This window comes from Pogoniulus pusillus, chromosome 1 (assembly GCF_015220805.1).
Source record: "Pogoniulus pusillus isolate bPogPus1 chromosome 1, bPogPus1.pri, whole genome shotgun sequence".
Lineage (NCBI taxonomy): Eukaryota > Metazoa > Chordata > Aves > Piciformes > Lybiidae > Pogoniulus > Pogoniulus pusillus.
Window position 1 is genome coordinate 53,661,150 of NC_087264.1, and position 23,969 is coordinate 53,685,118.

A 23,969-nucleotide genomic window follows, 5' to 3' on the forward strand; every position below is an offset into this window, starting at 1 on the left:
AACCCTTGGTGTTTCCAGGCACAAGGTTTCCAGGGGACATTTCTAGCTGCTTGTAGTGTTTTCCACTTACTCCAAATAGTTCAGGGAGTCTTTGAGGCTGGGTTTTACTCCTAGTTACTGTGCTTCTGCTCTTGATGGATAGGTGGGCCCCAAATATGATAAGGGAATGTACTGCTTAAGACAGCAAGTGCCTATTAGTGTGGGGCAATTCAGCCCTTTAAGCCCAGAGAACATCATGACAAATGGTGCTGACTACAATACTTTAGAGCAAAAAGAGCTTCCAGCTCCAGCATCACTGTCAAAGAGAGCCTGGCTGGACTCACTGCTGTGGTCTCTGCAACACCAGCACGAGTTTGGCTGAGGTCAGCCCTGAGAGATTTCCTTTTGCTGCAGTTTTTGTTGTTCTACAGAACCCACAGGGAAGGAAGCATTTCTCATCCCTCCCTTCCTACCTCTGTGCCCTGCCACCTGCACCCCCTTGGCCCCAAATTCCTTTCTGCTCTATAGAAAATAGATTCATAGATGATTCATATGATCATATGATGCTGGTTAGAATGGGAAGGGACCTTTAAAGGTCCTCTAGTACAACCTCCCTGCAGGGAGTGGGGACATCTGCAACTAGAGCAGGTTGTTCAGAGCCCCAAACAACCTGACCTGATTTGGTTCTAGGGATGGGGCTTCTACCATCTCTGGGCAACCTGGCCAGTGTTTCACAACCCTCTGTGTAACAAATTTCTTTGTTCTACCCAGTTCAAATCTCCCTCTTTCAGTTCAAACCATCACCCCTTGGCCTGTCACAAGGCTCTGCCAAGAAGTCTGTCCTCAGCTCTCTGATCAGCCCTTTAAACACTGAAAAGCCACCAGAAGGTCTCCTTGGAAGCTTCTCTTCTGCAGGATAAACAAACCCAACTCTCTCAACCTGGCCTCACAGCAGAGGGCTTCCAGCCCCCTGTGATTGCTGTGGCATCCTCTGGCCTCCCTCCCAACAGGCCCCCGTCCGTGCTGTGCTGAGGACTCCAGAGCTGAATCCAGCACTGTAGGTGGGGTCTCAGTAGAGCAGAGGGTCAGAATCATAGAATCAACCAGGTTGGAAGAGACCTCCAAGCTCATCCAGTCCAACCTAGCACCCAGCCTCATCCAGTCAGCCAGACCACGGCACTAAGTGCCTCATCCAGGCTTTGCTTGAACACCTCCAGGGATGATGACTCCACCACCTCCCTGGGCAGCCCATTCCAATGCCAATCACTCTCTCTGGGAAGAACTTCCTCCCTCCACCTGCTGCCCACATTACTGTGAAGGCAGCTGGGCACTGGTGACTCTGTTCATAGCCACTTGCCTTTCTCCTCTGTGAAGCAGTCTGAGGAAGGTAACACCTCTTGCAAAGACTGACATGGTCACCAGGAAGTGATGGAGGAATGTCACTGGTTTGAGGATTCTCTGGTTATGATGCTAACTTGGGGTGATTTATGACCATTCTTATGTGTCCTGCTTTGTTTTGTTGCAGTTAGCAAGACGTGGAATGAAGGTGGCTCTAATCAGTAGGTCAAAAGACAAGCTGGACCAGGTGGCTAGTGAAATAAGTGAGTAGAAAACTTCTTCCCTGACCTTCACAGGTGTGCTTGTAACTAAATGCAGGTGCAGATGGATTTCATCCATGCTCTCCTATGCATCTCCAGTTTTGAGAAAGGTTTGCTCTTGTGCTCCCCACAGACGTAACAGATACAAGTGGTGAAGGAAATGCAACAGACATTCATGGTAAAGGCCTTGCAGAGGTTTGCTTTGACCTTCTGAGAACAATGAGGCTTCATTCTGGAATTGGAACTTCCAATGCTGTTGGGCTTCCTTAAGAATAGTTCAGCAGACCAGACCAAAATGCCACCTAGCCCCACAGCAGCTGTCTGAAGTCATCATAATGCTACAATTTATGTAGCTGTTAACTTCATCTGGTGCTTGAAGCAAGTTTGGGTTTATGGACTTCAGCCACAAGGATGATTGGATGGCTACAAAGATGCTGAGGGGCCTGGGGCATCTTTGTGAGAAGGAAAGGCTGAGAGCCCTGGGGCTGTGGAGAAGAGCAGCCTGAGAGGGGATCTGAGCAGTGCTCAGCAAGAGTTAATGGGCTGGGCTGCAAGAGGATGACACCAGACTCTTGTCAGTAGTGCCCAGTGCTGTCATGGACATGAACTGGAACCCAGGAGGTTCCACCTGAACATGAGAAGAAACTTGCTTGGTGTGAGTGTGCTGGAGCCCAGCAGCAGGTTGCCCAGAGAGGTTGTGGCATCTTCTAGCTTGGCCCCAGCTGGCCATTGTGATCCTGGGCAAGCTGCTGTGGGTGGCCCTGCTTTAGCAGAGTTGTTGAACTGGCTGATCTCCAGAGGGCCCTTCCCCAAACCCCACCGTGCTGGGGTTCTGAGAATCACTCTAACCCACAGTTGTTGAGAGCATGTTCCTATTACTCCTTGTGTTCCCAAGTATACACATTGATTATAGGTAGCTTTCTTCTCTATTTATCTTCTCTCTTGTTTCTCCTCTATTTATTTGTCTCCCCCTTTGGTTTTGGTTTTGTCTGGATAACCTGCTCTAAACTCCTTCATTGCATCGTCCTAGGCAATGAGCTGCTGCCTGTAAGAACCTGTATTAGGGCTTCTTTCTTCAGTAAAGTTGTAGTAAATGGTAGTAGTGCTGAAATAAGGGAGTATTTCAAGCAAGAAACTCAAATACTCCAGTCAGCAATGTAAAAGAGATGCTTGTGTGGGGATCAGTTAGGAGAAAGCTTCCTCAGGTCTCATCCTGACCCATGATTTTCCAATAGGAGCAAAGTAAAACCACAACTCATAAGAAATCCACCTGCAATCACAGAAAGGTTTGGATTGGAAGGCACCTCCAGAGGTCATCTAGTCCAAGCCCTCTGCACTCAGCAGGGACATCCTCAACTAGATCAGGTTGCTTAAAGCCCTGTCAAGCCTGACCTTGAATATCTCCAATTACCTCCCTAGACATCCTATTGCAGTGTTCCACCACCCTTATGGTGCAGAACTGTTCCTAACATCCAATCTAAATCTGCTCTTCAAACCATTACCCTGATCCTGTCCCTGCAGGCCTTTGCAAACAGTCTCTCTATAGCCTTCTTGTAGCCCCCTTTGGCTACTGGCAGGCTGGAATCAGGCCTCCCTGGAGCCTTCTCTTCTCCAGGCTGGACACCCCCAGCTCCTGCAGCTTGTCCTTTATAGCAAAGCTGCTCCAGCCCCTGATGATGTTTGTGGCCCTTGTTTGGACCCACTCCATCAGGTCCATGTCCTTCCTGTGCCGAGGGCTCCAGAAATGGATGCAGTACTCCAGGTGAGAGTGGCATAATCACTTCTGTGCATCTGCTGGCCATGCTGCTTTTGATGTAGCTCAGGCTGCCATTGGCCTTCTGGGCTGAAAGCTCACACTGTTGGCACATGTCCAGCTTCTCATCCACCAGCACCCTCAAGTCCTTTCCTGCAGCACTGCTTTCAATGTCATCTTCTTCCCAGCCTGGATAGGTGTCCAGGATCTCCCCAAGCTACATGCAGGACCTTACACTTTGCCTTCTAGAACCTCATGAGATTCTGCTCAGTCCACCTCTCGGGGCTCAGGTTATTCATTTGTGCAATCTGCCGAGATCCAGTGAGAAATGAAGTCTGCAGAAGTTTTTTGATCAGCAGGATCTAAGGAGTTTTCCAGAAACTGTCTTATCTTGTGAGGGGATGCAAAGTGAGTGGAATGATGACTCAAGACCTTCAACTTCCTTCATGTCAGCTGTTGTGCTCTTTTGAAGCACAGAGCCTGTCTAGTTCTGTTGATATCAGTGCTCTTTCCTGGGATTTTTAGGTGTTTCATGGCATAGGAAACCCTTTTCTAGACAGAAAATACCATGGGATTCCTCTGTGTGCATGTTAAGGTGACAGAGAGCATTTCTTCTTGCAACTGAGATGGCCTCGAGTCTCATCTTCTGCTGAAGTGGGTGTTTGTTAGCAATATGTGCCTGCAGTATCCATCTTCATCAGTGACACTGATAATGGGACAGTCTGCTCAGCAAGTTTGCTGATGATGTGAAGCTGAGAGGCCTACCTGAGACACCTGGAGACTGTGAGGCCATTTAGTGGGACTTGGGCAGACTGAGAGCTGGGCACAGAGGAACCTAATGAGGTTCAGCAAGGATAAGTATGGAGTCCTGCACCTGGGGAGGAGCAATAAACTGCACCAGTACAGGCTGGGAAGTGATTTGTTGGAGAGTGACCTGGGAGTGCTGGTGTACAAGAAGTTATCCATGGGACAGCAATGGGCCCTTGTGGCCAGGAAGGCCAGTGGGATCCTGAGGGGAAGTAAGAGGAGTGTGGCTAGCAGATCCAGGGAGGTTTTCCTCCCCCATCACTACTCTGCTCTAGAGAAGACCCCACCTGGAATATCACATCTGGTTCTGGGCTCCCCCGTTCAAGAAGGACAGGGATCTACTGGAGAGAGCCCAACAGACAGCTATAGGGATGCTGAAGGGCCTGGAGCACTGCCTGATGAGGAAAGGCTGAGGGACCTGGGGCTGGTTAGTCTGGAGAGAAGTTTGAGAGGGGATCTGATCAATGGCTGTCAATAGCTGGGAGGTGGGGCCAAGAGGAAGGGAATAGGCTCTTCTCAGTTATGCCTTGGGGTAGGACAAGGAGCAATGGATGGAAACTGCAGCACAGGACGTTCCACCTCAACATGAGGAAGAACTTTGCTGTAAGGGTCACAGAACACTGGAACAGGATTCCCAGAGGAGTTGTGGAGTCTCCTTCTTGGAGCCTTTCCAGCCCTGTTTGGATGTGTTCCTGTGTGACCTGAGCTAGATTCCCTGGTCCCGCTCTGGCCCGAAGATCTCCAGAGGTCTCTTCCAATCCCTAATTCTGTGTTCTGGGGCAAGCTGCTATGGATGGCCCTTCTTTAAGGAGAGTGGTTGGACTGGATGATCTCCAGAGGTCCATTCCAAACCTTGCCATGCTGGAAAACTCTGTAGTCTCTGCAGTCTCTTCAGATCTTGTCACACAAGGTTGGTGACTGTTTTTTAGTCAAGGCTGTGTACCTCCTTGGGATGCTCCACTTGAAGGCTTCTAAGGTAGCTTGAAACTTCTGTATGGAGCTCCTGCCACAACTCAGGAGAGGGCTTTTGGGGATCAGGTGTGCTCATTCTATTTCAGAAGAAGCCTTTCTTGTGCTCTTAGGATGTGCTTGTACTGGGAGTGAGACTGATGCACAACTGCAGGTTGCATAATCACCATCACAAGGGCAGCACTGAGATGTCTTTTGGAATGTTCAGTGCCAGCTGACCTGGATCTGGGGTTTTTGTGTGTATATTCACGTTGTCCTGGCTGGAGTGATGTTGTAGGGAGAGCAGATGCTCTGAACACGCTGCTCAATTGGAGCAACAAAGTTTAGCAGCTGAATTACAAGTTGTTAAAGACTTCTTCAGTGTGTCCTCAATGTGTTCTAGTGCTGGATTTGCTCACGAAATGGTTTGGTATCTTAGGGTTTGCCATGGGAGGACAGTTCTGCTTTGTGTTCTTTAAAGAAGCAGAGCACAGGTCACAGACTGAACAAGCAGGAAGCGTGACTTTCCTCTTTGGAGGCTGTGGACCACTTCTGGATACAGTTTACAGAGAGTTTATGGAAGCATATTTGATCTTGTCATCAAGATGCCATGCACTAGCACTATGGTTGCTGCTTTAGTTCATGCTATATCACAGTTCCAGAACCTTGTTTAAAAGAGAATCCTGGAATGGTTCCAGTTGGACAAGACCTCTAAGATCACAGAGTCCAACCATCAAGCCAACTGCACCGTGGTTATTAAACCACATCCCCAAGTGCCATCCACATGTGTTTCTTGAACACCTCCAGGGACCGTGACTACCCCACCTCCCTGGCAGCCCATTCCAGTGCCTGACCAAAAGGTAACATTATTAAACACATCCCAAGTTTCAAGGGGGAACAGAAAGAAGCTTCTCTGCCAATGGAGGCAGTTATTTGAACACCATCTAGCAGGGTTGTTTCCTGATGCGCTGTATCAAGGATGTTGAGGGGCTGGAGTGGGTCCAGAGGAGAGCGATGAGGCTGGTGAGGGGGCTGAATGGGAAGTCATATGAGGAGAGACTGAGGGAGCTGGAGGTGTTCAGCTGGAGAAGAGGAGACTTCAGGGGCCCTCTCTCCACTACCTAAAAGGAAATTGTAGTCAGGTGTGGGTCAAGCTCTTCTCCCATGCACTTGTGACAGGACAAGAGGACATGGCCTGAAGCTGCAGCAGGGGAGGGTTAAGGTTGGATGTTAGGAAGCAATTCCTCACGGAAAGGGCGATGAGGCACTGGGATGGACTGCCCAGGGAGGTAGAGTCACCATCCCTGGAGGTGTTTAGGAAAAGATTGGATGTGGCACTTGGCATGGTTTAGCTGATGTGGTGGTGTTAGGTCATAGGCTGGACTTGATGATCTCAGAGGTCTTTCCCAGCCTTGGTGATTCTGGTTTAATAATGGAATGATCCAAGCCATCTCAAACGCTGTGTGCTGACAGCTGCTTCAAGAACCATCAATTTGGAAGCAGAAAAGCTTTGCTAATTGCACTGCTGCCAGTAGGTATGTTCTGAGCAGCCTTGAGGACAACTTCTCTGGAGGAACTCATTACCTAGAGGCTGTGGTATAAAGAATGTGGAAACCAGTCAAGCAGGGGGGAAAAAACTCAAAAACTTTAGAGAGAGCTTGTCCTTAGGGCAGCTGCCAGAAGAAGGGTTTCATTTTGTTGGTTGTTTAGCTGGTGGCTTCACAGGTGTGGTGGTTTGGGTGTTCCCCACCCCCCACACTTTAGCAATCACTCAGACTAGACTCAGCCAGCTCTGGAAATACGAATGAAGCTTTTATTTACAGCTAGCACCATATACAAGCAGATAGTTACAGTATATACAGTTATAGACAGACATAGACAAGGGAAAAGGTAATACAGAAACACAACTCCCCTCCCAGAGACCTGAGTCCCCAGGAGGGGCTTTCAACCGCCCCTGCACCTTTCCCCTGCCCCTCTCAACCTTACCCCAGTCCCAAGGAAGAATGGAGGTTTGGCCAGAGGGTGAGAAGCAAAGTGGGTTAGCCCAAAATGGAGGGTGTGTTAGGAAGGTGCAGCTCAGCCAGCAGCCCGAGCAAGAGTGATTATCTGATGTTTTGTTTCTTGCTCCTATACATCTCAGCAAGCCTGTGAGTGAAGTAGACATCACCCTTGTTTTCTTTTTACAGCCTATAATCTAGTTCTCCTCACCCAAACATTCTAGCCTGCTTCAAACTAGCACAGCAGGACAGGTGGTGGAGTTGGGAATGAGCTGCAGGAGCCATGAGAACCCAACTGTAGCTAAGCAGTGTTCCTGCTTGGAAGTGTAAGTAGGTATTTGGTTGTAGGTGAGTGCATGTTGTGGCCAGCAGGCCAGGAGAGGTGATTCTGCCCCTCTGATCTGCTCTGGTGAGACCTCACTTGGAGTACTGCACCCAGCTCTGGAGCCCTCAACACAGGAAGGACATGGACCTGATGGAGCAGCATGGAAACAATCAGGGGCATGGAACACCTCCACAAAAAGGACAGGATGAGGGAGGTGGAGGTGTTCAGCCTGGAGAAGAGTATCACAGAATCAGCCAGGTTGGAAGAGACCTCCAAGATCATCCAGTCCAACCTAGCACCCAGCCCTGTCCAATCACCTAGACCATGGCACTCCAGGGAGGCCTGATAGCAGCCTGCCAGGACCCAAAGTGGGCTACAAGAAGGCTGCAGAGGAACTGTTCGCAAAGGCCTGCAAGGACAGGGTGAGTGCAATGGTTTGAAGTTACAGAAGAGCAGATTTAGAGTGGATGTTAGGAACAAGTTCTGCACCGTGGAGGTGGTGGAACACTGCCACAGGTTGCCCAGAGAGGTAATTGAAGCCCTATGCCTGGAGATAGTCAAAGTGAGGCTTGACAACACTCTAGGCAACCTGGTCTAGTAGAGGATGTTCTTGCTGCCTGCAGTGGGGTTGGACTAGATGGCCTTTGGAGGTCCCTTCCAACTCAAACCATTTTATGGTGTTAATGCAGGTTTGAAGTTTGTTGCCAGTTACTTTCTAACTGAAAACTTTGAAGTCCTCATTTGATGCTCTCAAGTTGGTAGTTGTTGGTGTTAGATATGTCCAGGAAGTGACACTGGGTCTTAAGAAAGTTTGGACTGAAAAAGATCAGTAGTGTTTTCTTAACTTCACCTCCACAAGTGATAATGCAGTTGGAGTAAATTGTCTTCTAAGCCTTGAATGCCGTTTGAAAACTGATGTCTTAATTCTACTCCCTGAAAGGAGGATGCAGTGAGGTGGGAGTTGGTCTCTTCTTTCTAATATCAGGTGATAGAAGAAATGGCCTGAAATTGTGCCAGGGTGGCTTAAGTTGGAGATGGGGGGAAAATGTCTTTGCTGCAGGAGTGCTCAGGGATTGGAACAGGCTGCCCAAGGAGGTGGTGGAGTCGCCACGCTGATGAAGGTGTTCAGGAAATATGTGGGCATGGCACTGTGGGACATAGTTTAATGGCCACGGTGGTGTTGGGTGGGTGGTTGTACCAGATGGTCTTGGAGGCTGTTTGCAACAAAAAGATTTCTGTGGTTTTTATGGTTGTTTGGTTTTTCTTTCCCAGAAAATAGAAGATACTACTACTTAAATCTGTGTAGCTGACAGCTTTGTTCCAGTAAATTCCTAAGTTCAGTGTGCAGCATTCCTGAAGTCTCTTAGTTGTGGTGGTTTTCTCTTGAGCTACTCTAAGATCTCAGGGCCTACAAGAAAGCTGTGGAGGGGCTTTGCACAAAGGCTTGAGGTGATGGGATGAGGGGCAAGGCCTTTGAGCTGGAAGAGGGGAGATTTAGACTAAATGTGGGTATTTAATACAAGAGGCTGAAGTACAGACACTTGGGGAGGATCAGGACATCATCTTCTTAGTCATCTTGCCCAGAAATGACAAGATTCACTTTCCTGAGCTTAGCTTGAAGCCTGACTGAATCTGGCAGATCTTCTGGCCTTTAGTGATCTATTTCAAGGTGAATTAATGTTCTTGTAGCCTTCCATCATCTGAGCCAGGTGCAGCTTGACATCCTTGAACCTCCTCCTGTGTTCCTCAAACTTGAGAAAAGGCTTCAAATATTTTGGACTTGTTTTGAGGGGGGAAGTACTTAATCCCCTCTGCTCCAGTGAGGCCACAGCTGGAGTATTGTGTCCAAATCTGGCCTTCAAACTTCAAGAGATACAGGGAACTACTGGAGAGTGTCCAGCAGAGGCTACAAAGAAGCTGAGGGGTCTGGAGCATCTCTGTGAGGAGGAAAGGCTGAGAGCCCTGGGGCTGCTGAGCCTGGAGACGAGCAGCCTGAGAGGGGATCTGATCAGTGAGTAAGCCTCCCCATGAGTGACCACCTTCTTGTGCAGCTTCAACCATAGCGAGGATTTTGAGTCAGTGATGAGGAAAAGCATCCAAGGGTTAAACAGTGCTGACCAGGGCATGCATGAGGCTGGTCACACATAGAATGGTTTAGGTTGGAAAGGACCTCAAAGCTCATCCAGTTCCAACCCCTTGCCATGGCCAGTGACACCTCGCACTAGAACAGGTCACTCAAGGCCTCATCCAGCCTAGTCTTGAACACCTCCAGGGAGGAAGCATCCACAACCTCCCTGGGCAACCTGCGCCAATATTTCACCACTCTCCCTGTAAAGAACTTCCTAACATCCAGTTTCAATCCCCCTCTGCCAGTTTAAACCCATTCCTCCTCATCCTGTCATTACAAGACCTTGTAAATAATTCCTCCCCTGCCATCCAGTAGGCTCCCTTTAGATACTGGAAAGCCACTACAAGGTCTCCTTGAAGCATTTTCTTCTCCAGGCTGCAGAGCCCCAACTCTTGTAGCCTGTCCTCAGAGCAGAGCTGCTGCAGCCCTCTGAGCATCTTTGTGGCCTCCTCTGGACTGGCTCCAACAGTTCCATGTCCTGCTTGTGTTAGGGACTCTATAACTGCACACAGTACTGCAGGTGAGGTCTGAGGAGAGCAGAGCCAAGGGGCAGAATCCCCTCCCTTGTCCCGCTGGCCACAATTCTCTTGAATGTTGGAATCCCTCATGCTGGAGCAAGGAGTTGTCTGTGGGAGCATCAAAGCTGAGTTTGATGAAATCAAAATAACACTGACATCTGGAAATGTTGTGATGCCTCATCTGCACAGCCCCCCCGACTGTCTGCCTCTGCAGCTGGATTCATAGGCTGCTTGGTTTGTGGTGTGTTGGGTTGTTTTTTTCAGTCAGCTGAGTAATCAGGACAAGCTTCACTGTGGAAAGCTCATAATGCTGAGCATAGTATTTGGGTGGATAGGCTTATTGATTGATCCTGGCTTGAGAATGGGTTTGTGATTTGGTGAGTCTGATTTTAGGAGCTGTGATGTGTCTTGAGATGGTAGGAGTCAGAGGGACCAAATGGAGGCAAGTATTACTAAAGGGTGCATTTGTCCTGGGTTTTGTAGTTGTTTGACTTAAGGAGATGCTGAAGACCCTGGAGCAGCTCTGTGAGGATGAAAGGCTGAGAGCCCTGGGGCTGTGGAGCCTGGAGAAGAGCAGCCTGAGAGGGCATCTGAGCAATGTTCAGCAAGAGATAAAGGACCTGTGGGGTTAAGAGGCTGGAGCCAGGCTCTTTCCAGTGGTCCCCAGCCACAGGACAAGGGGCAATGGGCACAAACTGGAGGTTCCACCTGAGCATGAGGAGAAACTTGTTTGGTGTGAGGGTTCTGGAGCTCTGGAGCAGGCTGCCGAGGGAGGTTGAGGAGTCTCCTGGTCTGCAGAGATTCTAAACTCATCTGGTTATTGTGATCCTGGGCAAGCCACTGTGTGTGATCCTGTTCTAGCAGGAAGGTTGGACTAGATCTCCAGAGGTCACTTCCACCCCCATGCCATGCTGGAATTCTGTATGACCTGTAGTACAAGCATTTGTGAACCTTAGAAATCCATCTTTTAGTGCATTGTCTTTAGAAGCTGAGGGGGGAGGTGTTGGCTTGTGCATGTTCATTGAAGCTTGGAGCTGTTGAACATTGCGTAACATTTAAAATGTTATCTGGCATTTTTTTACCCATACTATACTTGTGTGTGGTAGGGCAAGAGGAAAGAGCCTCAAGCTGCACCAGGGCAAGTTTAGCTTGGACATTGGAACAATTTCTTCCCCAAAAGGGTTGCCAAGCCCTAGAACAGGCTGCCTAGGGCAGTGGTGGAGTCCCCATCCCTAGAGGGGTATTAAAACCATGTAGATCATAGAATCAACCAGGTTGGAAGAGACCTCCAAGATCATCCAGTCCAACCTAGCACCCAGCCCTATCCAATCAACTAGACCATGGCACTAAGTGCCTCATCCAGTCTTTTCTTGAAGACCCCCAGGGACGGTGCCTCCACCACCTCCCTGGGCAGCCCATTCCAATGCCAATCACTCTCTCTGGGAAGAACTTCTTCCTAACATCCAGCCTAGACCTACCCTGGCACAACTTGAGACTGTGTCCCCTTGTTCTATTGCTGGTTGCCTGGGAGAAGAGGCCACCCCCCACCTGGCTACAATGCCCCTTCAGGTAGTTGTAGACGGTAATAAGATCCCCCCTGAGCCTCCTCTTCTGCAGGCTGCACACCCCCAGCTTCCTCAACCTCTCCTCATAGGATTTGTGCTCCAGGCCCCTCACCAGCTTTGTTGCCCTTCTCTGGACATGTTCCAGCACCTCAACATCTTTCTTGAATTGAGGGGCCCAGAACTGGACACAGTACTCAAGGTGTGGCCTGAGCAGTGCTGAGCACAGGGGCAGAAGAACCTCCCTTGTCCTACTGGCCACACTGTTCCTGATGCAGGCCAGGATGCCATTGGCTCTCTTGGCCACCTGGGCACACTGCTGGCTCATCTTCAGCTACTATCTATCAATACCCCCAGGTCCCTTTCCTCCTGGCTGCTCTCAGCCACTCTGTCCCCAGCCTGTAGTGCTGCTTGGGGTTGTTGTGGCCAAAGTGCAGAACCCTGCACTTGGCCTTGTTAAATCTCATCCCCTTGGCCTCTGCCCACCCATCCAGCCTGTCCAGGTCCCTCTGCAGGGCTCTCCTACCTTCCAACAGATGTGGTGCTGAGGGACAGGAATTTGTGATGGACTTGGTAAGAGTTGGGTTAACTGTTTGACACAACCTGAAAAGTCTTTTCCAATCAAAATGATTCTGTGGAATTGTGTGGAAGGGTTTGGTCAGCAAGTGGCATCTGCTGGGGTAAGGCAGCTGTGCACATTTGCAGTGAGCAGCTACACCAAGACTATGTCCTCTGGCCCATCCCAGTAGGAAGCTTTGTGCTTTCTGCCGTTGTTGTACACTGTACTACCCAAGCTTTCATCCTGAGGGGTGATGGTGGTGCATCTTTCAACCACTTGAAGGCATGGGAACAGGCTGTCCAGGGAGGATGGAGATGTTCAAGGAACGTTTAGATGTGGTGCTTCAGGGTACAGTTTAGTGGTTATGGTAGCTGCATTATGGTTGGGCTCGATGATCTTAAAGGTCTTTCTCAGCCTTGATGAAGTGTAGCAGCTCTTTGCTAATTTTCTGAAGGCTTCCAGGCCTGGAGAAATGTGGTCTAAGGGAAGGTGTCCCTGCCTGTGGCAGGGGGTTGGAATTTAGATGATCTTTTCTAACCCAAACCATTCTATGACACATCATAAACTGAGAGCTGGTGATGTTTAGACTTGGGATCTTTTGTGTTCTCACTACTCTGAAGGGTAAAAACCCTTCAAGAAGGCCTTTATATGAACAGTGGTGTGAGAGCTTTATGGTTTTCATCTACTTATATTATTAGGATTTATCCTTATCTGTTTGTTTTTGCCCTTCCTTCTCCTTTCTGCATCTGTGTAGCGATTTCAGGAGGCTTTGAGGGATCGATCACTACCAGTCCTAATGAAGAGTACTTGGTTAGAAAAGGGCCTGAGCACAGCCATCAGGATGGAGTCTGGATCTTTAAAACAACTCCCATTTCCCAGGGCATCCATGTGGCAAGGAGAAATCTGCAGATTCTCCCCCTGCTCCCAAATAAAAATGGCTTAAACCCAGCACGTGTGTGGCAGTGTGCAACTCGGGCTCTGCTCGCACGTATTAGTTATGCCTCTAAGGCTGCTTTTAATTCGCTGTCCTGTAAGAACTCAAGTGTGGATGTTAAATATTAGAGCAGCTGTGGCCAAAAATAGACTGTTTCAACTCAACCCCCTCCCCTTCCTCCCTCTCCTCTCCTCTCCTGTGCTCTCAACGTTGAACTTGATTTTCTTCTGACGCGATCACAAGGCTGGCTGCTGCAGTAGGGGCTTAATGCTATTTACGTCGTGGTTTGACATAGCAACGTTTCTCGGGGGATTTGGAAACAATGCAGCTGTTCAGGAGAGATGAGGAGAGGAAGGCTGGGGGGGAGTAGAGGGGAGAGAAAAAAAGAGGAGGAGAAATAAAAAAAAAAAAGGAGGAGAAATAACTTCCTCTGCCATGCAAGGTGGGGGGAAGGGAGGCAGCGAGTTGAGAGTGGCTTCATGATTCTGCATGAATGGATGGCGGGATCATGGGAGTCGCGGCTTTGCCTTGAATGGGAAGGAGCATCATGGGAATCAGGCTGCTCTATGATCTGCTTTGTGAATGAGGCTTTCCCCTCGCTTTTTTATGAATGGCTCAGGGCCTTGGTGGGGAAGCAGAAGGGGTAAAGTGCTGCGAAACCCTTCTGGGGCTGTAGAGAGGTGCCCCTGTGAAGTGCTGCGCTTGCCTCCTGCCCTGCTGTAAGAGATACTGCTTGGATGTTGTGAGCTGCTGTTCTGCTCCTTTGAAGCCTGAGAGGAGTTGATGCAGCTTTTTTAGCTCATTGTAATTAAATCGTGGATCTGTGAATTGGGCATCGTGGAAGCAGAGGTGCTCCTTACACAAAGTATTTTTAATGTTGGCTTTCTTCTTCAAAATGGAGTTGGCTTTCCTGTTAAGGATGGAGATGGCAGCGTGTCAGAGCGGTTTGGGCATGATTAAACTTGAAGTGCTGCTCCTCTTCACCCACGTGTTCCACTCCTGATTTTTGTGGTACAAATACTAAATATTCAGAATAGTTTGCTGGCACCAGCAGTCAAGAGTGGAGGGGGCAAAAAAGAGGGCAACAGAAAATTGGTTTGCTTACTCTGAAGCAACCCACAGCGCGGTGGGAGTTTTGGGAGGGACCTCTAGAGATCATCCAGTCCAGCACCTTTGTTAAAGCAGGGATACCCATAGCAGCTTGCCCAGGATCACAATGCCCAGCTGGGCTTGGAATCTCTGCAGACAAGGAGACTCCACAGTCTCTCTGGGCAGCCTGCTCCAGAGTTCCAGAACTCTCACACCAAACAGGTTTCTCCCCATGTTCAGGTGGAACCTTCTGGATTCCAGTTTGTGCCCATTGCCCCTTGTCCTGTGGCTGGGGACCACTGGAAAGAGCCTGGCCCCAGCCTCTTGTCTCACACTGTGTTGCTCTTGCTGAGCATTGCTCAGATGCTCTCTCAGGTTGCTCCTCTGCAGACCAAGCAAAATGTTTGGAATCACTTTAGAGTTTGTTCTCACCAGAAGCAGCTTAATATCACAACCTTTTTGTGCAAGTTAGGTTAAAAATTCAGTGATTCCTCTCACAGAGGTGGAAATATTAAGGTGTAATATTAGTTACTTAATGTTTTGTGAACTAAAAACATATCCTTAATCTAAGAGTGATAATTCAACTATATGAATTGGATCACAGAATCTGTGATTCCAGGGCTGATACAGTTTTAATTTCTGAATGATAACTCAGCTCTCTGACACCACTGAACACTTGGATTTTTGTTTTGTGTGTTTTTTTCTCTTCTAGGGGAGAAGTACAAAGTGGAAACCAAAGTCATTGTGGCAGACTTCGGGGAGAGAGAAGATATTTACAGCAGAATCAAAGCAGGACTGGAAGGCCTGGAGATAGGTGTTTTAGGTTGGTAGCTGATCTTTCTAGGCTTTTCCTCCTGGTGTTTGGTCTTGACATGCCCCTTAACTTTTGCCCAGATTGAAAGTTACCAAAACCAATTCACAGGGGTGAGTACTTGCCTGACTGAAGCCATGTTGCTGCGTGCTCAGTGTGGGTGTTTGTTTTTTTTAGCTCAGTGTGAGGGTTTGGGGTTTTTTGTTGATAGCCCACACAAGATGTGTGTGTGTGTGTGTCTGCACACTAGTGATTGTGATGCTTGTCAAATGCTTTCAGTGCATTGTCCTCTGATTGCTAAAGGCTCTTTAGTTTATGACCTAATGCTGTCTCAGAACCCAAGCAAGCTCCTAGACAGTTAGATCCAGCTTAGCAGTAGAGCCCTGTGGGAAAACCATTAACTTTTAATTACAGAGCTGTTGAAATTTAATCATTGCAACACAGCATCAAGGAACTGGCTCCTGCTTTGCAAGGTTTAGAGAGCATTCTGGTGGTGTTGGTAAGCTGAGGTGGGAGCAATGCAGCATGCTTGAGGATGTGATGCCACAGGAGTGTATGTAAGTGGGGTGGAGGTACAAGGTGATCCTTACAGTTTCTTTGTGGAATGCAAAACTGGGGTGGTTTCAAAAGTCTTTAAGGAGAGTTTAAACTTCACAGCCTGAATCTTTTCTGCACCCTGGGGTAAAGCAGTTGCTTATCAGTTTTTTGCTGTTTTCATAGAATCATAAAATGGGATGAGTTGGGTTGAAAGGGACCTTCAAGGTTATTTAGTTCCAACCCCCATGCCATGGGCAGGGTTACCTTCCACTAGCACAAGTTGCTCAAAGCATCATCCAACCTGGCCTTGAACACCCCCAGAGAGGGAGGTGTTCAGCAACCCATTCCACTGTCTCACTGGTCTCACCTGTTGCAGAGTTGCTCAGATACCTACCTAATATGGTGTTTCTCACTACAAAACTCACCTCACTAAAGTACAGTAAGTGGAGCTCGAACTCAGACTTGTTTCCCACATGCTGACATGCTATGGCTAATAGGTAAATCTTGTATGATGCTTGCACATAATGCCTGTCTATTAAAAAACCCTCAGTTTAAAGAAACAATATAAAAAGGATCAAGCTCAATCGTTCTCTGTTAAATCTCCTAGGTTTGGGTCCATATGACTCCCATCACATCCAGTGTTTAACTACTCAGCTGAAGTAACCCCAACTGCCAACCAGGTGTTTGGGGTAAAATAGTGGTTGTGACAAAGATGCTTCCTTATTTTTGAAGGGAATAAGTTCCCAAAATGTTGAAGATATTAAAAATGAACACAGATTGTAACCTGTCCTGTCAAAATCAGCTCAAGGAATATGAGACTTGCAAACTGCCTGGCACGGACCAATTGCTGCAGGATAGAGTAACACTCACATGCCTCCAAACACCATTTTGTGTGTGAGGGACATATCCAAACCAGACTGGGTACTGTTATTTCCTAGCTTACGAGAAGGTGATGGTGAACAAAGTCACAAGAGCCTGACTGCTCCAAGTGGGTGCTAAAGCCTAAGCTGATTACAGAGAAACATGCATTTTCCTCAGACAGAGCCTAGCTCTTGCTTTTATTTTTGTGAACACCCTGACTAAAACCAGGTTAAAAATAGCAACCAAATGCTCTAGAGTTGCTTGTTTGCTAGCTGAGCCCCTCTGTAGATTCTTCTTTTGAGGCCTTATCTGGCCTCAAAAGCCAGCAGATATGGGAATCGAAGAATGATAGGGGTTGGAAGGGACCTTGAATGATCATCTAGTCCAGCCCCCCTTGCCAGCACACGATCACACAGGAGCACATCCAGGCAGGTTTTGAACACCTTCAGAGAAGGAGACTCCACAACCTGTCTGGGCAGCCTGCTCCAGGGCTTTGGCACCCTCAGAGTGACGAAAGCTTTTTCCTTGTGAAAAGTGTTGGTAGTACAGGGGCGAGGTCTCGGGTTCCACTAAATGCTCTTCTTTGGAGTCTCATCTGGAACAGGTATGCAAAGTGTCAGTACCACAGCCAGGGATGGATGCCAACTGTTTATTTTCTAACCTTAAACACAGGAGTCTCTCCTTGTGTATTGCTGAAGATTGGAGCTTCTGATGCTGTAGTTGCAGAGAGTCTGCCTAAAGTACTTACAGATTGAAATCCTTGTAAACTTCTTATTTGGAAGCTGCTTCTCACCCACATAGGAAGGCTTAAAGAGTTTGCATAATGTTTTGCTGTGTGTTCAAAACAGCGTCTGTCAGTGACTTCCAACATGTGCTAGCTGCAGCAATATGTTAAACAAGCAGAGGTGGGAACTTTCCCTCTTGCTGTTCTCAAATCACTAGGAATTCTCCCAAGAAGTTTGAGCTGGACACTCTCTTACCCTGTTGTTACTCAGATATATATTTTTTTCTCTAGGTAGTATATGCCTGAAGGTTGGACCTGATGATTTTAGAGGTCTTCTCCAACTGTTCAAACTGAAAATGCTGTGGGTTTTTTTTTTTCTTTCATGTCCAATTTGCTGCAAAATATGATCTGGTAGATAAATGATTGCTTCAAGTGGAAGAGTAACATACCTGAGACCCAGACTGCAGAAAGGGCTGGGAGTTTTCTGTTTGCCCCAGTGAGCCATTTGGAAAAGAATAACCAAAGTTAGTCCCAAACCACAGCTCACACCCATAACCTTTTCCAGAGAGACAGACCTTAAATAAAATAGTTTATTTTAGGATGAAAAGAAAGAAAATCTGGCTTGCTTTGGCACTTTAAAACTTACTAAATATAGCAAACGTCTGTCAGGGATTCACCAACTCCCTGTCCTCTTCCATGCCTGCATTTTTGAAGGATATCTAAAAGTGAACAACTCAAAAAAGCTGCAGCCACACAACATGACTAATGAACTGTTTCCATAAATACACCAAGAGCTGGACTTAAAGGACCTGTAGGCTCGAGGGAATCTCTCACAGGGAGAGTGCTTTGCCTTGGGAATGGGCTGCCCAGGGAGGTGGTGGAGTTGCCATCCCTGGAGGTGTTCAAAGCCTGGATGAGGCACTTGGTGCCATGGTCTGGTTGACTGGACAGGGCTGGGTGCTAGGTTGGACTGAATGAGCCTGGAGGTCTCTTCCAACCTGGTTGATTCTGTGGTTCTTGGATTGAAGTTGCTGTGCTTGGGCCAGAATTCTCCCCTGCCTCGTTCCTCTGTCTCTATTGATACCAAAATATGTTTCAGTTTGGATGCTAAGAAAGCTTTAGGTACAGGTGTGGAGGCTGCTTTACTGGATTTATTTAACAGCATCAAGGATGTTCTGCTGGGATGGCTGGGGTTTTTTTTTTCACAGACTCCTGCCCTGAAGGTGTGCAGTGAGGCTGAGCTGCACTTGGTGATTCTCTGGGGTGTAAGACACTATATAAATGTAAAAGGTTGCCACAGCAACCAAATGTCACACGATTCACTTGCGTAAGATGAACAACAGACACTTAGGGAAAGGAGATCCCATTTGCTTGCCTTTTACTGGGTGTGGGGTTTTTTGGTCTCTCATCTCAAGAAGCTTCATTAAGTTTGAGGCAGTTTTCTAACAGGATTGGAAGTTTTCCCGTACTTGTGTGTTGGGATTTGAGGATGGGGTTTATGTCTGAGAAGAAAACCTTGTTAAAAACGTGTTTAAGTAATAGATTCGTTCTCTTGCTTAATTTTCTCCGCTGACAAGAAAGATCGGGGCCGAGGTGGGCTGGTGGGGGTGGTGGCAGGGACCGCAGGTGGAGCTCCCTGAGCCCGGTCCTGGGAGCAGAGCAGGATCTCCTTCCAGCACCGCTGCCGTGCTGCGGGAAGCCAGCCTCGCCAGGGCTCCCTTCCGCGCCGAGCACCGGGCTCCGGCTGCCATCTACTGGCCGACCCGCGAACCCGGCCGCTGCTCTGCCCTCCGCTCGGCCGGGCCGGGCTCCTCCGGCCTCTCCCCTCCCCTCTGGCGGGCCGCGCCGGGCTTCTCTCGGCTGCTCCCCTCCCCTCGGCGGGACAGACCCCTCCGGGCCGCTCCCCGCCCCTCTGGCTGGCTGCGCCGGGCTTCTCTCGGCTGCTCCTCTCCCCTCGGCGGGACAGACCCCTCCGGGCCGCTCCCCTCCCCTCTGGCGGGCCGCGCCGGGCTTCTCTCGGCTGCTCCTCTCCCCTCGGCGGGACAGACCCCTCCGGGCCGCTCCGCTCCCCTCCCCTCTGGCGGGCCGCGCCGGGCTTCTCTCGGCTGCTCCTCTCCCCTCGGCGGGACAGACCCCTCCGGGCCGCTGCTCTCCCCACAGCGGGTGAGGCCCCATTGGGCCGCTCCTCTGCCTTGGGCGGAACAGGGCGGGTCAGGCTGCTTTGACTGCTCCCCCGTCAGGCCCCCGTAGGCGCTCACCTCACCGGGCCCCTCTCCGAGCCCACCGGCGGACCGCGTCGGGCCTCGCCGCCCCCTTTCACTTCCCCCAGACTCGTTGCTTTCCTCTGTCGGTGCTGGGGAGAGTCGTGGTGCTTGTCCCGAAGCCACTGGTGACTTGCAGCCCTCCGTACGCCTGGGGAAGGGAGTGGCTGGGCTGGAGAGGTATGGGGAGGACTTAGCAGAAGGTTGTTTGCTTGTGGTTTTTTTTGTCTTATTGCACTGCTATTGATCGAAACGCAAAAAGTGTTCATTTCACTTTGTGTCCTGCAGGGCACCGAGATCTGCTCTTTGCTTTTACATCCGATTTCTGCAGGGCCGCAGAGCTTGGTGCTGCAGCAGTGCACTGGCAGGGTATGAGGGAGAGAAGGCGGAGGGGGAGACCTCATTGCTCTCTACAGCTGGCAGGAGTTGCAGTCAGGTGGGGTTTGGTCTCTTCTGCCTAGGATCAGGCAGAAGTCTGTATCAGGTGATACAGACTGAGAGGCAATGGCCTGAAGTTGTTCTGGGGGAGGTTTAGGTTGGATATGAGGAAAGTCTTTGCTACAAGAGTGATCAGGCATTGGAACAAGCTGCCCAAGACAGCAGTAGAGTCACTGTCCCTGGAGGTGTTCCAGAAACATATGGGCACAGTTTAATGGTCATGGTGGTGTTGGGTTGATGGTTGAACTGGATCTTAGAAAGCTCTTTTCCAACCAAGAATTGTATGATTCTGCCATGCTTCCCCTGTGCTCTGAAAAGCTGTCAAAGATGGATACGGTGCACCAAATGTCACCTTTCTAAACCATTTTTGGATCGGCATTTACACATTTAGAGTGTTTAGTGTATTCTCCTACCCCGGCTATAACAGCATCTTTACAGTTAAGGAAACTTGGCTGAAGGAGTTAAAATATTTTAGATGCCAAATTGCAATAGTATTTCTTGAGAAGTGTCCTTAATTGGACACGAGAAATCAGATGGCATCTAAGTTGGTCTAATTCAACCTCTGTGCTTGCTTTTCAGTCAACAATGTGGGGGTATCCTACGGTTATCCTGAATATTTTCTTGATGTTCCAGACCTGGATAAGGTAAATGTGATACCTCCTTGTGTCGTCATTATCAGCATTATGTACTTCATGGAGATGGGAAAAGTCTTTAGGTTTGTCTGATGTACCCACAAAACAGTTTTCTGATTAGAATGAGGGCTCCACAAGCAACCAGCATAACACAATGAAGTTGAGGCAGTCTTGGCTTTCTTCTTTGTTGGAGTGATGTTTTTTGCCTGTTTTTCCCTGTTTGTTGAAGCCCCATGCCTGGACTTGTTTAAGGCCAGGATGGATGAGGCTCTAGACAGCCTGATCTAGTGTGAGGTGTCCCTGGCCATTTCAGAGGGAAAACTAGAGGGCCCTAGTAGAGTCATAGAATCAACCAGGTTGGAAGAGACCTCCAAGATCATCCAGTCCAACCTAGCACCCAGCCCTATCCAGTCAACCAGACCATGGCACCAGTGCCTCATCCTGTCTTCTCTTGAACGTCTTCAGGGATGGCAACTCCACCACCAACCTGAGCAATCCATGTGGTCCCTTCCAACCCTGACTGATTCTATGATTTTATGATTCTGTTTCAGGCAGTCGCTATCTGAATTCCATCTCTGTCTGTGATCTCATCTGGCTGTTCACTGCCAGCTTTACCTAATGGAGGGGTTTTTAAATGATTAAAGGGAAAGGAGCAAGCAACTTCATAGAGAAGCTGCATAGCCTTGTTGTGAAACAGAAATATGACTGGTATAGGGAGCTTGTGATGTAGGGGCAATCTTGGTTGCATTGTATACCATGATGAACCATTTCATTGCATGAGGTTGTTTCCAACCCTGCTGTAGTTCACTGGATCTGCTGTGCTTGTGTGTTTTCTGATGCTGCACCATTTCACTGCATGAGGTGGTTTCCAACCCCCCTGTAGCTCACTGGGTCAACTGTGCTTGTGTGTTTTCTGATGGTGAAACATTTCACTGCATGAGGTGGTTTCCAACCCCCCTGTAGCTCAGTGGGTCAACTGTGCTTGTGTGTTTTCTGCTGAAATGTTGATAAATGCATTGGAGTCTTGGTTCACCTTTAAGCTTTAATGTCTAGCAAAAAAAAACACCTTTTTTCTCACATAATGAATAAACTTATTAAACCAGTTACAAAATGAAGAGCTAAATGCAGACATGAAATATTCCTGAAGTATCAGGAATTATTCAGGCTCTCAAATACTGAAAGCAGTGTTAAGAAATTCAGTGTGCTTGTGATACATCTGAGTTGTCCTCCTTAGTGTGGGTTCCTCATCACAGATAGAACTTAACCAAGAGCAGTTCGCACACTTTGCTTTGACCACCTGTCACTGTTTCTGATACCTAAGCAGGAAGAAGAGGAGTAAAGGTGGTTGTCTTGTGTCATTCAAGCCCAGAAAGAGAGTAAATCCTGACAGCTAACTCACAAAACTTCATTTTTTTGCAGACAATTGACCAGATGATCAACATTAACATCATGTCTGTTTGTAAGGTAAGCGCATTGTTACCAACATTTGTTCTTTTTGTCTGAGTTCCCAACCAGTAAGCCAATAATATTTACTTTTCTGAAGCAATTACTTTTACCTCTTAGACCACAGACTCTTCTTGTTGTAGAGTAACCTGGAGGTTATGGCAGGAGGCACGAGGATGGGGCCAGACTCTTTTCAGTGGTGCCCAGCAATATGATAAGGAGCAGTGAGCACTAACTGGAACCCAGGAAGTTCCACCTGAAAATAAGGAGAAACTTCTTGGGTGTAAGGGTGTTGGAGCCCTGGAGCAGGCTGCCCAGAAAGACTGTGGAATCTCCTTGCCTGGAGAGACTCCAAACTCACCTGGCTGTTGTAATCCTGGGCAAGCTGTTATGGGTGTCTCTGCTTTAGTGGTGGGATTGGACTGGATGATCACCAGAGGTCCCTCCCAACCCTCACCCTGCTGGGATTGTGGGATTCTGTGAACAGTTTATCTTACAGAAGTCATTTGGGAGGCTTTCTGAATGTTAACAGAGCTATACCCAGTGTAAGTCTGAAGAAGTGTAGTTGGAGGTCTGGGAAGGAGCAACGGCATGCACCAGTAGAGGCTGAACACTGACCCGTTGGAGAGCAGCAGAGGGGAAAGGGACCTGGGAGTCCTGGTGTACAGAAGGATGCCTGTGAGCCAGAAATGTGCCCTTGTGGCCAAGAAGGCCACTGGCATTCTGGGGTGGCTTGGAAGGACTGTGGTTAGTAGGTTGAGAGAGGTTCTCCTGTCTGTCTGCTCTGCCACATCTGGAATATTGTATCTGGTTCTGGGCCCCTCAGTTCAAGAAGGACCTTTTTCAGGAGAAGATTTAAGGATGTTGAGTATGGTGGTGAATGGAGCCACATCCAGTTGGCTGCTGTCACTAGTGGTGTGCCCCAGGGATCAGTGCTGGGCTCAGTCCTGTTTAGTATCTTCACTGATGATCTGGATGAGGGGATTGAGTCCAGCATGTGTAAGTTTGCAGACATCACCAAGCTGGGAGCATGTGTCAACCTGTTAGAGGGCAGGAGGGCTCTGCAGAGGGACCTGGACAGGCTGAGAGATGGGCACAGTCCAATGCCAGGAGTTTTAACAAGTCCAAGTGCAGGGTTCTGCACTTTATCCACAACAGCCCCAAGCAGTGCTACAGGCTGGGGACAGAGTGGCTGAGAGCAGCCAGGCAGAGAGGGACCTGGCAGCACTGGTCGACAGCAGCTGAACATGAGCCAGCAGTGTGCCCATGTGGCCAAGAAGGCCAATGGCATCCTGGCCTGTGTCAGGAACAGTGTGGCCAGCAGGACCAGGGAAGTCTTTCTGCCCCTGCACTCAGCACTGATTAGGCTACAGCTTGAGTCCTGTGTCCAGTACTGTGCCACTCAATTTAGGAAGGATGTTGAGATGCTTGAATGTGTCCAGAGACGGGCAGCAAGGCTGGTGCACATGGAGCACAGCCCTGTGAAGAGCAGCTGAGGGACCTGGGGGTGTTCAGCATGGAGAAGAGGAGGCTCAGGGGAGACTTCATTGCTGTCTACAGCTACCTGAAGGGAGGTTGTAGCCAGGTGGGGTTGGTCTCTTCTGCCGGGCACCTACTGGTAGAACAAGAAGATACACCCTCAAGCAATGCCAGGGCATGTTTAGGCTGGACGTTAAGAAGAAATTCTTCACAGCAAGAGTGATTTGCATTGGAATGGGCTGCCTGAGGAGGTGGTGGTGTCACCATCCCTGGAGGCGTTTAAGAGGAGGCTGGATGAGGCACTTAGTGCCATGGTATAGTTAGTTGTAAAGGTTATGTGATAGGTTGGACTCGATGATCCTAGAGGTCTTTTCCAACCTGGTTAACTCTGTGATTCTGTGACTTCAAGGAACTGCTTGAAAGAGTCCAGCACAGAGCCACAGAGATGCTACAGGCAGTGGAGCATCTCCCTGTTGAGGAGGGGCTGAAGGATCTGGGGCCTGTTGAGCTTGGAGCAGAGGAGCCTGAGAGGTGACCTCATTCGTGTTGATAAAGAGATGTGCAGGGCAATGTCAGGAGGAGAGAG

General features: G+C 48.9%; 1 protein-coding gene across 2 annotated transcripts in view; it reads left to right on the forward strand.

Annotated features, from left to right (window-relative positions):
* Window positions 1-23,969, forward strand: part of HSD17B12 (hydroxysteroid 17-beta dehydrogenase 12) — a 115,931-nt gene that overhangs the window by 49,399 nt on the left and 42,563 nt on the right. The window contains exons 3-6 of one of the 2 annotated variants that reach the window (XM_064152454.1): window positions 1,505-1,580; window positions 14,910-15,020; window positions 20,409-20,473; window positions 21,881-21,925. In XM_064152454.1, the coding sequence (XP_064008524.1) occupies window positions 1,505-1,580; window positions 14,910-15,020; window positions 20,409-20,473; window positions 21,881-21,925 (297 nt within the window). The remainder of the gene's footprint in view (window positions 1-1,504; window positions 1,581-14,909; window positions 15,021-20,408; window positions 20,474-21,880; window positions 21,926-23,969) is intronic. The other variant, XM_064152464.1, reaches the window with a different exon arrangement.